Genomic DNA, 15,748 nt, shown 5'->3' with positions numbered 1-15,748 from the left:
TGCAAAAGAAAAGTATGGAGGAAGGATCACAGTGTGCCAATAACACGCTGAGATACTAATACTTTAAAAGTCACTCCTATTCGTAGCATGAATAATGCTGATGTGAAGCTAGGTGTGAAGTGCATTCTCAGCTCAGAACAGGAGGCAGGTCCTATAAAATCTCCTCATTCCAGGCCTACTGATGGAAACCAAAGGTTTTAAGGTTTAGTCTCCTAATTCCACGGAAGTTTTCCCAGGAGAGATACTCCCAGCAGCATCTGTAATTCTCAGCCTTAAGCCACTGACTAGGAGGATTCACACTTAGGAGTGCTACCACCCAGCATTCAAGACTAGTAACATGCCAGGCACAGCTAAGTGCCATACCTTCACTGTCTGAAGCCTCCCAAATCCATAACGTCCGGCTTGGCAAGTTGGAATAGCTTGCTCAAGGTCATGTGGCAGGCAGCCAGTGTGCCTCAAGGGCCCCTGCCTGCTCTGATCTCTACAGTGTCCAAGGCCCAGAGCCCCTCTCACTTGAAGGGCAGCACCTTGGGGACAGTTGGTGTGGGGACACTGTTTTGATGGTGCTTCCTTTTTTGAAAGAGGAAACATCTTTTTAGTCTATTCTCATTAACAGAGGAATAGCTTTACATTATTCCTGTTGCAAGTTGCCTTGCCATTGCTTGCTACTTCAGCCATTCGAATTCTTTTCATAACTTTCCATCTCCTCATGTAATGAGCATTTCATAGCAACATATCTTGGATAGAAGTAAAATGTTTTTATACTCTAAGCAGATCTCAAGGTTCCCAGCTTGGGGAAGAGCTGGTAATAAATGAAGCTTGCATTGTTAGAGGCTGTTAGTCCAAACGGACAAGATCCCTATGGAGGAAAATTAGATATACCAGTGGCATTGGAGTGTTCTGTGACTGTCTAGCATTATACTATACTAAGGATGATTATATATTATATTTTATATAATATATTTTATATTTTATATAATGTATAGTATATAATACATTTATATATTATAAGTACATATTATAAGGACTTTTGACTCTTATTACATGCTTATTAAATATTCTCTGTCTTGTACTCCAAGATTCAAATGAAATGTATAGAAATGTTGCTAGAGCAAGACTGGTGGCTGGGCAAGGTGGCTCAGGCCTGTAATCCCAGCACTATTGGAGGCTGAGGCAGGAGGATTGCTTGAGCTTGGTGGTTTGAGACCAGGCTGGGCAACATGGCAAAACCCTGTTTCTATCAAAAATGAAAAAACGGCTGGGCGTGGTGGCTCATGCCTGTAATCCCAGCACTTTGGGAGGCCGAGGAGGGTGGATCACTTGAAGCCAGGAGTTGAAGACCAGTCTGGCCAACATGGTGAAACCCCATCTCTACTAAAAATACAAAAATTAGCCGAGCGTGGTGGCGCACACTTGTAATCTCAGCTACTCAGGAGGCTGAGGCAGGAGGATCGCTTAAACCCGGGAGGCAGAGGTTGCAGTGAGCCCAGATTATGCCACTTCCCTCCAGCTTGGGTGACAAAGTGAGACCCTGTCTCAAAATAAATAAATAAAAATAAGACTGGTGACATTTATTAAAATGAAACTCATAATTAGGTAGAAGATTTATTTAACCACAAGTAAGTTTATATCAGAATTCAGTTTATAATTTGAGCTTTGTTTTTTAAAAAGCATAAACTATATACCACGTTCTTTCTCTTATAGTTGCTTAAGAAAGAAAAAAAAAACTTGAAGCAACGCTGGTTGAATGAGGGAAGTAGCGGGAGAGTGGTGGGGGATGTGTGCTGTTCCCATCAGCCCATCAACTCTTTTTATTCTGCAGTGGGCAAGATATGGTGAGCATCCTCCAGTTAGTTCAGAATCTAATGCATGGAGATGAAGATGAGGAGCCCCAGAGCCCCAGGTAATGAACCTGGCAGCTTCTCTTTTCAAGTGTATGTGTTCTTGATTTCAGTAGTGATTGCACTCTGACAAGTTGCTCAAATAAGAAGCTATATTTCATTGAGTTACATATGATATTAAAATAATCCTTTTTATTTTCAGAAAGACATTTATATTAATATATATTTTGTGAAATGAAGGCATTTATTGAAATTAGATCCCATAGTTTTTATGGTATCATGCCTTAGAGAGGCGCTGGCAGAAGGACTGAAGAGTGAGTGTCGGATGTCTTTCTGCTGCTGTGCTTCTGCTTCCTAAGAATTGCTGTAGTTGTATTAGGTATTTAGTTAGTTTTCTCTTTAATTATTTTAAATTTAATGTTTTGAAATAAGTAAAATTATTCTCTTGGTTCAAAATTCAGACAATAAAAAATGATATGCAAAGGGAATTTTCCTTCCTACCTCTATCTCCCTACCATGTTTTCTTCTCTAGAGACAGACATACCAGTTTCTTGTGTATTCTTCCAGAGAGATTTTATATGTATTATACACCAGCAAAATGTCTATGCCCACCCTCTCTAATACATAATTACTATGCATATGCTGTGCATCTTGCATTTTTTCACTTATGTCTTGGAGTTCACTGCATATTAATGCACAGGAACTTTCTCCTTTGTCAGAGCTATGTGTTTTACTTTGAACAGATGAACCATATTTTATTTTATTGGTCCCCTGTCATGTTGCACTGTTACAAACATTGCTGCAGGAAACAACTTTCGACATGTGTCACTTCTCATAGAAGCAGGTGTCTGGAGGACAAAGTCCTGAAAGTGGAGTTGCTGTCTCAGACAGTGTGTGCTTTTGTAATTTTGATAGATCCTGCCTAATTTCCCTCCATGGAGTTGCGGCATTTAGCAGTCCCACCAGCAATGCATGAGAGTACTTTATTTCCACACTTTTCACCTGCAAAGGCGTTATCAGACTGAAGGATCATCGATAAGTGATATTCTGATGAGAAATCTGATAAGTGAGAAATGGTGTTTCAGCATAATTCGAATTTGCAGGTTTTTTAAATTATGAACCAAGTGACGTGTCTTTTTGTATGTTTTAAGACCCATTTATATTTCTAGGAACTGTCTGTTGCCCATGATCCTATTAGGTTATTTGTCTTTTTCTTATTATTCACAGTTAACAATTGTAAACTTTTTCCTTCTTTTTTACAGTTATTCTTTATAAGGAAAATTAGTTTTAATTCTATATAAAACATTTTATATAATCAATTTTAATTATATATAAAATAATACCTAGTCCCCCATGAATTTGCTGTATTATTGCAATAAATAATTCTTATTTGATGCATAGACCTGAGATTTAATTCTTTTTTTTTTTTTTTTTGAGATGGAGTCTTACTCTGTTGCCCAGGCTGGAGTGCAGTGGTGCCATTTCGGCTCACTTCAAGCTCTGCCTCCCGGGTTCACTCCATTCTCCTGCCTCAGCCTCCTGAGTAGCTGGGATTACAGGTGCCCACACCAGGCCCGGCTAATTTTTTGTGTTTTTAGTAGAGATGGGGTTTCACCATATTAGCCAGGATGGTCTCAATCTCCTGACCTCGTGATCCACCCGCCTCGGCCTCCCAAAGTGCTGGGATTACAGGCATGAGCCACTGCGCCTGGCCAGGATTTAGTTCTCTAAAAAATGCTTTCAGCTCATTTTACCTTAGCTCTACCCTCCACAATTCTTAAGGCTTGTATTTAATTTTTAAAATACTTTAATAGGAAATTATTTTAAAGAAGTTTGTAGGTACTCAATTTAAAAAGGGCTATTTATCTCCTGGAACTCAAATTATAAAAATATTTTTCTGGCCAGGAGTGGTGGCTCATGCCTGTAATCCCAGCACTTTGGGAGGCCGAGGCAGGTGAATCACCTGAAGTCAGGAGTTCAAGAGCAGCCTGGCCAACATGGTGAAACCCCGTCTCTACTAAAAATACAAAAAATTAGCCGGGCTTGGTGGTGGGCGCCTGTAATTCCAGCTACTCGGGAGGCTGAGACAGGAGAATCACGTGAACCCAGGAGGTGGAGGTTGTAGTGAGCTGAGATCGCACCACTGCACCCCAGCCTGGGCATCAAGAGGGAGACTCCATCTCAGAAAAAAATATATATTTTTTTCTCCGTCTCAAAAAATAGAAAAAATTCTCACCAAACTATCACTACTGTTTATGCATTGATTTGCCTTCTGGGCCATTAAGTAGATTTCGAGTCTGACAGATATTTCTGTGGAATTCTGTGTCTCTAAGTTCTATGTCCTTTTTTATGGTTTGACTCTAATACTTTAATTTTGCTTAACAGAATCCAAAATATTGGAGAACAAGGTCATATGGCTTTGTTGGGACATAGTCTGGGAGCTTATATTTCAACTCTGGACAAAGAGAAGCTGAGAAAACTTACAACTAGGATACTTTCAGATACCACCTTATGGCTATGCAGAATTTTCAGGTAAAGACATGATGAGTTTCCAGTGAAGACTTTTATGAGTCGGGTGTAGACTGAAAGATCTTTTTTCTGGAGCTGTACTACTTGGGTTCAGATTTCCTTCTCCTTGAAAGGGGTGTTTAACCTCTCAATGCCTGTTTCATCATCTGTTAGATGGGGATAGTATTAATACCTATTTCATAGAAGCGTTGTGAGGATTAAATGAGCTAATGGACTAATACATGTGAAGGGTGGAGAATAGAAGCACATATGTGTTTGATAGGGTCAGCAGTTATTTATTTGTGGGGTATCTAATTGGCACATGTCAGTAGAAGATACAGCAATGATCTAGATTCAAATACAGTTGTCCCTTATCCTTGGGTGTCCTTGGGGGATTGGTTCTTGACCTCCCATCCTCACCCTATGGATAAAAAAATTCATGGATGCTCAAATCCCTTATATAAAATAGCACAGTATTTTCATGTAACTGAGGCACATCTTCCCATATACTTTAATCTCTTGATTACATATAATACCTAATACGATGTAAATGCTGTGTAAATAGTTGTTACACTGTATTGTTTAGGGAATAATGACAAGGAAAAAAAGTCTGTAGATATTCAGTACAGAGGCACCCATCTTTTTAAATTTCTGAAGATTTTTTACTCATGCTTGGTTGAATCCACAGATGCAGAACCCACAGGTTCAGAGGGCCAGCTGTGCTTTGAAAATATTAGCTTGTGTTTTTATTAGAAACAAAAGTCTGAGGCCAGGCATGGTGGCTCACGCCTGTAATCCCAGCACTTTGGGAGGCTGAGGTGGGCGGATCACAAGGTGAGGAGATCGAGACCCTTCTGGCTAACATGGTGAAACCCTGTCTCTACTAAAAATACAAAAAAACTAGCCGGGCGTGGTAGTGAGCACCTGTAGTCCCAGCTCCTCTGGAGGCTGAGGCACTGCACTCCAGCCTGGGCGACAGAGTGAGACTCTGTCTCAAAAAAAAAAAAAAAAAAAAGAAAACTCTGTCATAAGGAAGATGAATATGTGCTATGAAACTGAAATTTGTTTTATTCTGTGATAATCCTGGCAGTACTAAGGAATTACAACAGATGAAGGATTCAGTAGGAGACATAGGACTAGTGGCATTGGGTTTATGCTGTTACTTTTATGGAGAAGGAATGTTTGCCTAACTTGAGACATTTATCTTGAGAGACCCTGACTTTCAGTGTTGGGAAAGAACTTGGCCAAGCAGGAGTATAAGTTTGCCCAACTTTATTAAAGGAGCAGTGTTCTGTTGTTCTAGTAAAAATCTACTGCCTGTAATTGAAATTGTCCCTCCTCCTCTAGGAGATGGAGCCTCAGCAGATTATAGTAAAACCAAAAGCTAGCCTGACTAGCTTTTTTATTTTTTTGAGATGGAGTCTTACTCTGTCACCCAGGCTGGAGTGCAGTGGCACAATCTCGGCTCACTGCACCCTCCACCTCCTGGGTTCAAGCGATTCTCCTGCCTCAGTCTCCCGAGTAGCTGGGACTACAGGCACTCACCACCACACCTGGCAATTAGTAGAGACAGTTGTTTCACCATGTTAGCTAGGCTAGTCTCAAAACTCCTGACGTCAGGTGATCCACCCGCCTTGGCCTCCCAAAGTGCTGAGATTACAGGCGTGAGCCACCACACCCAGCCTCTAACTAGCATTTTTGACAGTTTTATTTACTTTGGATGTTTTAGGGCTGAAACTGCTATGAACTATGCCTGTGTTATCCAGTGCTGGCCTTAGTTCATAATAAGCCAGAACCATGATCTTCAGGCTTTTTATATCTGAGAATTCCTGGTCTCTACTTGTTTTCATAGTTTCTGCTCTTTATGGAATTGGGTATGGATGGAGGGTTATTGTCTCGCTGCTTGGTAACCTCAGCTGTAATGAGGTGTTAGCCATCTATGATGAGGATGTTTCACATTCCTGTCCTCTCTGCCTGATAAAAGTGACAATTCCTAGCTTGAGAAAAGAATTGTCTCCATGATTATAAGGTTGACTTATACAATCCTTAACTAGAAATCAGAGCATATTAATATGTATCTCTTAACAGATATGAAAATGGGTGTGCTTATTTCCACGAAGAGGAAAGAGAAGGACTTGCAAAGATATGTAGGCTTGCCATTCATTCTCGATATGAAGACTTCGTGGTGGACGGCTTCAATGTGTTATATAACAAGAAGCCTGTCATATATCTTAGTGCTGCTGCTAGACCTGGCCTGGGCCAATACCTTTGTAATCAGGTAATGTGGTATCAGGTGGCTATTTTAAAGAAATAATGTCTTATTTTGTTCTGAAAGTTTTAAGGTTGACCCGTTTGTCTAGTTGCTGTTCTTGTTGAGTGAAAAGAAAGATGGTCTTATATGCTTTTGTCATATTTGTAAAAATTACTGAATTTAGAAATAAGGAATATGGGATAGATTACCCAAGGGCATCCGCAGTCAACATTTTCTCTTTTTTCCCAGACTTTAATCGAAGGGGGTGTGTTTGTGTTTATATGGTTGTATCTGGCTCTTTTCAGTTATTGTTAAAACAGGAATATATCATTTTAATAATAATTTTTCAAAGTATAGTTTATTTTTAATGTCTTCATGGTATTCCTTCAAGTGAATATATAGTAATTAACTGTTGCCCTTTTGGACACCTAAGAGTGTTTGCATTCTCTTGCTTTCTGTGACCATTTTCAGGTAATGTTCTTTGTGTAGTGCTGTTAAGGACTTCTCTGTGCATAAAGCTCTTCCTGTATTTTATTTAGGGTTATGGTCCTCAGATGGATTTTCAGAGTCAGTCTAGAATTGCTGGATCAAAGAGCATGACTTTTTTTTTTTTTTTTTTTTTTTTGAGACAGAGTCTTGCTCTGTTGCCCAGGCTGGAGTGCAGTGGCGTGATCTCGGCTCACTGCAAGCTCCGCCTCCCGGATTCATGCCATTCTCCTGCCTCAGCCTCCCAAGTAGCTGGGACTACAGGTGCCCACCACCACGCGCAGCTAATTTTTTTGTATTTTTTTTAGTAGAGATGGGGTTTCACCGTGTTAGCCAGGATGGTGTCGATCTCCTGACCTCGTGATCTGACCACCTCAGCCTCCCAAAGTGCTGGGATTACAGGCGTGAGCCACCGCGCCCAGCCGAGCATGACTATTTTTAAAGTTCATGGTGCTTCTGGCCCAACTGGGAGGACTACATCGAGATAAGACACTGTTAACCGTCTTTGCCAAGAACATTTGAAAGCAAAACCGTAGGGTTGGAGGGTTCCTCTTCTGTAAGCTGTAGGAGTCCCAGGGGGATGTATGGGAGACACTTAGTGACTTTTAAATTGATTCTGAGCTGTGATCACTGGTGTTAAGAAATTATGTCCTCTTCTTGAGGGGTGTACAAAATGGGGAGTTTAATAATAATCCTCTGAAACATGAAATGAATTACTTAGTGTCTACTGCAAGCCAGGCTCTTGCGGACACAAGGCTGTTTGGGGACAACAGTCTAACCTTCAAAAGATGTGTAAGAGTGTTCTGTTGGGAATGGCAGCTGGCAGAGCAGCATATATAAGATGGTTATGTTCACGTTTTTTAAAGTGTGTGTATCCTTTATACCTATGTTTTTGTACCTAGAAAAATACGTAAATTTATACCTAGAAAATATCTGAAAGGTTATGTATTAAACTGTTAACGGGGTGGATTGGTGGCTTATAGGGTAGGGGGCTAGGCATTTTCACTTTTAATACCTGTATTTTTTTTGAGGATTTGTTTTACTTGGGTGTCACATTCATAATTTTTAATCCTTTAAGGAGAAAAATGTGCTTATTAAATTTTTGGTCTCTGAATGCTACCAAGTCTTAGTCATACAGAACAATATGCTGCAACTGTTTACAATTCCTAAAACTGTAAACTCCTCAAGGACTTGGAGGCTAAACATGAAGAATATAAAATTAAGTTGACAATCACTGTCTCTGCATAACACTGACTTCACTTCTCTTGAGAAATGTGCATCTGCTAATCCATATTTATTACTTTTTAGGGGTGGGTGAACCCATAAATAAGATACTGTTCTTTGAATGCCTTTAGCTGGTGTTATTTACCAGTAATGCTTGGAGAAAGAATCCAAAATTACCCCCACTAAAATGCTCACGACCCAGTTGTTTCTGTGTTTGTCAAAGTGTTTCTGGTATATTCTAGAATATACCAAAGATAATTACTTGAATCATTTAGAAAATTTTACATTATATCCTCTTATAAGGCACTTGGAAATTCACCCTTTTTTTTTTTTCGGCTTGGCTTTCTAAATGTCCTTTAACATCAATTTATAATAAGAGTTCCTAAGGAGAGAGATTTCTTAGAAGAATAATCGTGGCTTGTCTTAGAGCCACAGCCTTTCACAATCTGAAGTGAATGGTGCAGAGAGCTTTCTTGTCAAGTCATATGTTTCTTCCTGCAGCTCGGCTTGCCCTTCCCCTGCTTGTGCCGTGTACCCTGTAACACTATGTTTGGATCCCAGCATCAGATGGTGAGTTCTACTTTTGGTTTGTAAAATCATGTGGGATTGTGTTTTGAAACTGCCTTTCAAATGAAGTTCTTTTTGCTGGCCTCCAGATAATTAGTAACTTACTCATGTATTGCTTGGATCCTTACATTGTGTAATATATGCTTCTGTTAATATGTGAATGTCCATGAAGGTTGGTTGGTATATAGGTCAGGAGCACCTGGCTTTTAAGGAGTCTTGTAATTACTGTATCACCTGCTTTAAGTAGAAACATGGCAGCTCAATTAAGCACCAGAAATTTCTTCTGAAGCTCCTACTTTTAATGAGTTAGCACTGTTGCCTGGATTTATGAATGGGCAGATTTTGAAAATGAGGTTCTTCATTGTCATCGTGGAATTGAGTTCTGCTTATTTTCAGACATGCAGGTGATAAATCTCTCCTTAATGATTCCAGAAGGAAAAGGAAGGGATGGATTTTAGAGTTTTTTATTTCTTTTGTCAAGGTAGTTTTATTTTCTAGTTCAGGTACATCAGTGAGTAATAGTAGAGATACATTCTTGGCTGTTTTAGGAGAGTTAAGAGAACATTTCATTTAAATGTAAATGTTTAAAATCAAAGAAATGTTCCTGCATATGTACAGTTTTTACCTTTAATTTTGTTTAACTGATTTTTCTAGTCTTCAAGGAAAACTATTTGATTTTCACATCTATGATGAGAGAAAACAGAAAAATTGTCAAGAGTAAGAATTGATTTGACATTACTTTTGAGAGTTATCTGCTTCTTTTGTAAGTCATAATTTTTCATTTTATAGCTTTTATACTGGGCACCTCATTTTGTAATGATTTGTTTTGGTTCCAGGATGTTGCCTTCCTGGAGAAACTGATTAAAGATGATATAGAGCGAGGAAGACTGCCCCTGTTGCTTGTCGCAAATGCAGGTAGGTAGCATGATGCTGAATCTACCATTTTGAATATGTAGGAGCGAGGCTACATCCTCAGCCTATAAAAGATAAAGTCTTAAGAAATGTGTGTGTACCACATGTTTAAAATAGTCCATATCCACATTGTAGCAAAAACTGTAATAGTAAGGTTGGCTTGTTAGATTTTTCTTTAATTGTTGGTTTGTTTTGGAAGTTATTTTATGTGTGTGTATACTTTTTCATTTAGATGGTAAATGCTTCTCTATCTTCTCCTTCATGTACTTCTTTTCCCTGTTCTAAACTGAATTTTATTTTATTTTTTTGAGACAGAGTCTCACTCTGTTGCCCAGGCTGGAGTGCAGTAGCACAATCTCACCTCACTGCAATCTCTGCCTCCCGGGTTCAAGTGTTTCTCCTGCCTCAACCTCCTGAATTGCTGGGATTATAGGTGCATGCCACCACATCTGGCTAATTTCTTGTATTTTTAGTAGAGACAGGGTTTCACTATGTTGGCCAGGCTGGTCTCGAACTCCTGACCTCAGGTGATCCGCCTGCCTCAGCCTCCCAAATTGCTGGGATTACAGGCATGAGCCACTGTGCCTGGCCTGAATTTTTAAATGACACATTTAAGCCAGGTGTGGTGGCACATGCCTATAGTCCCCCTACTCAGGAGACAAGCAAGATGTTGGCTTAAGCTCAGAAGTTCAATACTAGTCTGGGTAACATAGCAAGACCCCATCTCAATAAATAAATAAAAATAATTGTACTGACATTGTAAGATTGTTGTAAAAATTAAACAAGAAAATTCATAAGATGTCACACTTAAATATCTACCTTATAGGCGGCAGAGCAACTACCACTTGCTGCTCCATTTATCTCATTCAGCATCATACTTGAAATCTAAGACAGTGCAATAAGGCAAAAAAAATAACTGACAGATTAGAAAGGAAGAAATAAAACTTTGTTTGCAGGCATGATTGTATAGATAGAAAACTAAAGAAAAGCTACTGGAACTAATGATCAAATCTAAACCATTTTCTGGATTTTTACATACTAGCAAAGAAGAATTGGAAATTGAATTTTAAATGTCATTTATAATAGGATCAAAAAAGATGAAAAATTTATGGATAAATTTAACAAAATATATGCAAGATCTGTACATTGAGAACTAAGAATGTTACTGAGAGAAATTCAAGAAGACCTAAGAACGATATGCCATACACACGGGTTGGAAGACTAAGTATTAAGTCACTTCTTCCCAAACTAATCTGTAGATTCAACTTGATCCATCTTAAAATCTCAACAGGCTACAATTTCTTATAGAACTTGATGAGCTAATTCTAAAGTTTATATAGAAATACAAGGGATCTAGGAACAGCCCAAGGGATTTTGAAAAAGAACAAAATTGGAAGACTTACCTTGTCATACTTCAAGACTTCTGTAAAGCAGCAAGTAAGACTGTGTGAGATTAACCAAAGAAAATAGAGAATTCAGAAATAGACTCATGTGAAGTATATGGACACTTCAGGTTTTTACAGATGCCTGAGTAATTCGAGGGAGAAAGGACAATCTTTTTCCATCAGTGGTCTTAGAGCTTGGATATCCATATGGAAAAAAACTGAATCTCAACCCTTATCTTATTCTCTGTATATATAAATATTAACTATAAATGGTTCATCAACCTAAGCATAGATCTAAGACAATAAAATGTCTCGAAGAAAATACAGGAGATCTTTGTGACCTTAGGTTACATTTCTTAGGATACAAAATATGTGAACCATAAATTGTACTTTATCAAAAATTAAAAGCATTAGCTGTTTGAAAGCCCCTATTAAGAAGATGAAAGGCAAGTTACAGACTGGGAGAAATATTTGCAAAACATTTTTTTCTAATTTTTTTTTTTTTGTCTTTTTCTATTTTTATTTTTTATGTTTTTGAGATGGAGTTTTGCTGTGCTGCCCAGGCTGGAGTGCAGTGGTGCGACCTTGGCTCACTGCAACCTCCGCCTCCCAGGTTCAAGCGATTCGCCTGCCTCAGCCTCCCGAGTAGCTGGGATTACAGGCGCACGCCACCACGCCGGGCTAATTTTTGTATTTTTAGTAGAGACGAGATTTCGCCATGTTGGCCAGGCTGGTCTCAAACTCCTGACCTCAGGTGGTCCACCTGCCTTGGCCTCCCAAAGTGATGGGATTACAGGCGTGAGCCACCACACCCAGCCAGCCACTGTCCCAGGCCTGTCTTCTTTTAAAATTTCTTTTTCATTCTTTTCCCCAGAAGCTACAAAACATTTGTTTGACAAAGAACTTGTATCTAAAATATGTAAAGAACTGTTACAACTCAATAAGGACACAAGCAATACAATTTTTTTTTTTTTTTTTGAGATGGAGTCTCATTCTGTTGCCCAGACTAGAGTGCAGTGGTGCGATCTTGGCTCACTGCAACCTCTGCCTCCCGGGTTCCAGTGATTCTTCTGCCTTAGCCTCCCGAGTACCTGGGATTAAAGGCATGCACCACCACACCTAGCTAGTTTTTTTGTATTTTTAGTAGAGATGGGGTTTCACCGTGTTGGCCAGGCTGGTCTTGAACTCCTGACCTTAGGTGATCTGCCTGCCTTGGCCTCCCAAAGTGCTGGGATTACAGGTGTGAGCCACTGTGCCCGGACCAAAATACAATTTTTTAAATGAACAACAGATTTGAGCAGATACTTCATCAAAGCAAATGAAAATGTATAGCACTTGAAAAGATGTTTAACATCATTAGTCATTAGTGAAATGCAAATTAAGATCACCATGAGACATTACTACATGTTTGTTAGAATGGAGAAATTACAGGTGGCTCACACTTGTAATCCCAACACTTGGGAAGGCTGAGACTGTGAGATCAATTGCCCTCAGGTGTTCGAGACCAGCCTGGGCAACATGGCGAAACCCCTAGGAAATCTCTACAAAAAATACTAAACATTAGCCAGGTGTGGTGGTGTGTACCTGTAGTCCCAGCTACTCCAGAGGCTTTGGTGGGAGGTTGGCTTGAACCCAGGAGAGAGAGGTTGCAGTGAGCCAAGATTGTGCTACCATACCCCAGCCTGGGTGACAGAGCGAGATCCTTTCTTAAAAAAAAAAAAAAAAAAAAAAAATTCTTTAAAATATAATGTCAGGCCAGGCACAGTGACTCAAGCCTGTAATCCCAGCACTTTGGGAGGCCGAGGCGGGCAGATTACGAGGTCAGGAGATCAAGACATCCTGGCTAACATGGTGAAACCCTGTTTCCACTAAAAATACAAGAAAATAGCTGGGTGTGGTGGTGGGCACCTGTAGTCCCAGCTACTTGGGAGGCTAAGGCAGGAGAATGGCGTGAACTCGGGAGGCAGAGGTTGCAGTGAGGTGAGATCGCACCACTGCACTCCAGCCTTGGTGACAGAGTGAGACTCTGTCTCTGTAAAAAATAAATAAGTAAATAAATAAAATTTGCCAGGTGTGGTGGTGGGCACCTGTAGTCCCAGCTACTTGAGAGGCTGAGGCAGGAGAATGGCTTGAACCCGGGAGGCAGAGCTTGCAATGAGCCGAGATTGTGCCACTGCACTTCAGCCTGGGCGACAGAGTGAGACCCTATCTCAAAAAAAAAAAAAAAAAAAAAGGCAAAAAACTACAGTGACAGAAGCAGATCAGGATTTTCCAGGGTCAGTGAGGAGTCAGGGAAAGGGTAATTATATTGGGGTTGATGGGATTTGGGGGTTGATGGAAGTATTCTGAATCTTGATTGTGTTGATGGTTACATGCTCTATATATTTGTCAAAACTCATTGGACCGTATACTTACATGAGTGAGTTTTGTTGCATGTAAATCATACTACAATAGGCCGAGCATGGCAGCTCATGCCTGTAGTCCCAGCACTTTGGGAGGCTGAGGCAGGCAGATCACAAGGTCAGGAGTTCAAGACCAGCCTGACCAATGTGGTAAAACCCCATCTCTACTAAAAATGCAAAAATTAGCCAGGTGTGGTGGTGTGCACCTGTAGTCCCAGCTACTTGGGAGGCTGAGGCAGGAGAATCGCTTGAACCTGGGAGGTGGAGGTTGCAGTGAGCCAAGATCGCACCACCGCACTGTAGCCTGGGCGACAGAAAGTGACTCTGTCTCAAAAAAAAAAAAAAAAAAAAAAATCATACTACAATAAAACTGCTTATTTAGGCCGGGTGCGGTGGCTCATGCCTGTAATTCCAGCACATTGAGAGGCCAAGGCGGGAAGATCACCTGAGGTCAGGAGTTCAAGACCAGCCTGGCCAAAATGGCGAAACCCTGTCTCTACTAAAAATATAAAAATTAGCTGGTTGTGGTGGCAGGCACCTGTAATCCCAGCTACTTAGGAGGCCGAGGCAGGAGAATAGCTTGAACCCAGGAGGCTGAGATTGCAGTGAGCCGAGATTGCGCTGCTGCACTCCGGCCTGGGCAACAGGGTGAGACTCTGTCTCAAAAAAAAAAAAAAAAAAAAAGACAAAATAGAAAAACCACATAAATATTCACTTTATTGCCAACAGGAAAACCATCACTTCCTGCCTTATTGTTTAAAAACACAAATTCACCCATATTCAATCACATGATAAACTGGAGGGGCTGCAGTTTGCATGTGACTGAGTGACTTGCCAGTGTGATTATGTTGCAGATGTCAGCAGACACATGTCAAGGGTTAGTCACCAGACGTTGCCAAGAAATATGAAAAGAGAATCTGCATGCGATCCAGGCACTAACACAGCAGTACGCTTTTATTTTGCTGGAAGAGCCTGTGGCACAGCCCATGCATTGACATTTGATCTTGTTTCAGCTAAACTAAATGTGTCTGTTAAGATTTTTTTTTTTTTTTAATTTGAGGTAGATTTAGGTATGAGGGGAAAAAGTTTTCAGCCCTTTTCCTGGCATAGACCTTACAAAAGAACTACTTTCTTTAGCTGTGTTTGTTGAGGCCATTGGTGAGTGTTTGAAATCTTTTTAGTTGGCTTACTGCTAACTGGAAATTTAGGACGGTTGGGGGAATGCCTGACTCAACGTTTTAACTAAGCTCTCTCTGAAAAGGGATCTCCCCAGCAAAATCTGTAGTGCAGTCAATTACCAAGGGAGCGGCTGAAAGTGCTTAATATGCTTAATTAAGCTGGCTTCAGAATGCATGTTCTGTATTACAAGGAACCTGGGTGGAAACAAAACAAATTCATCTATATGTTTTGTTTGTTTGTTTTTTGAGCTGGAGTCTCGCTTTGTTGCCCAGGCTGGAGTGCAGTGGCACGATCTCGGCTCACTATAAGCTCTGCCTCCGAGGTTCACGCCATTCTCCCGCCTCAGCCCCACGAGTACCTGGGACTATAGGCGCCCACCACTACACCCGGCTAATTTTGTTTTTGTATTTTTAGTAGAGACGGGATTTCACCGTGTTAGCCAGGATGGTCTCTATCTCCTGACCTTGTGATCCACCCGCCTGGGCCTCCCAGAGTGCTGGGATTACAGATGTGAGCCACTGTGCCCAGCCCACCTATATGATTTTTATAAAGGGCATATGTAAATCAAAATAATCCAGGAAGTGACAATAAAATAAAAAGGTGGAAAAGTTTATCTTGGACAAATGCTGACAAAATGAAAGTACCATAGCCATATTAATGTGGGATAAAATAGACTTCATATTGATGAAAGATGTAATCTCCTAAAAGAAATAACAGTTATACCTGCTGGGCACGGTGGCTCATGCTTATAATCCCAGCACTTTGGAAGGCCGAGGCAGGTGGATCACGAGGTCAGGAGTTCGAGACCAGCCTGGCCAACGTAGTGAAACCCCGTCTCTACTAAAAATACAAAAAAATTAGCCGGGCGTGGTGGCCGGCGCCTGTAATCCCACCTACTTGGGAGGCTGAGGCAAGGAGAATTGCTTGAACCTGGGAGGTGGAGGTTGCAGAGTTGAGATCATGCCACTGCACTCTAGCCTGGGCGACAGTGTG

General features: G+C 40.6%; 1 protein-coding gene across 8 annotated transcripts in view; it reads left to right on the top strand.

Moving 5' to 3' along the window:
* The window catches only part of PDXDC1 (pyridoxal dependent decarboxylase domain containing 1), a 66,876-nt gene that overhangs the window by 25,677 nt on the left and 25,451 nt on the right, over positions 1-15,748 (top strand). For 5 of the 8 annotated variants that reach the window (XR_008621313.2, XM_055099374.2, XM_055099371.2 and 2 more), the window contains 5 exons: positions 1,823-1,903; positions 4,227-4,373; positions 6,438-6,627; positions 8,812-8,880; positions 9,714-9,792. Coding sequence is in view for 7 of the 8 variants with exons in the window: in XM_055099374.2 (XP_054955349.1) it covers positions 1,823-1,903; positions 4,227-4,373; positions 6,438-6,627; positions 8,812-8,880; positions 9,714-9,792 (566 nt within the window). In the remaining variant the exon portion in view is untranslated. The remainder of the gene's footprint in view (positions 1-1,822; positions 1,904-4,226; positions 4,374-6,437; positions 6,628-8,811; positions 8,881-9,713; positions 9,793-15,748) is intronic. The other 3 variants (XM_055099378.2, XM_055099376.2, XM_055099380.2) reach the window with 1 other exon arrangement.

Source organism: Pan paniscus, chromosome 18 (genome assembly GCF_029289425.2).
Source record: "Pan paniscus chromosome 18, NHGRI_mPanPan1-v2.0_pri, whole genome shotgun sequence".
Taxonomy (NCBI): Eukaryota; Metazoa; Chordata; class Mammalia; order Primates; family Hominidae; genus Pan; species Pan paniscus.
Note: the sequence above shows the minus strand (reverse complement) of the source record. Positions and strands in the feature narration are given on the sequence as shown.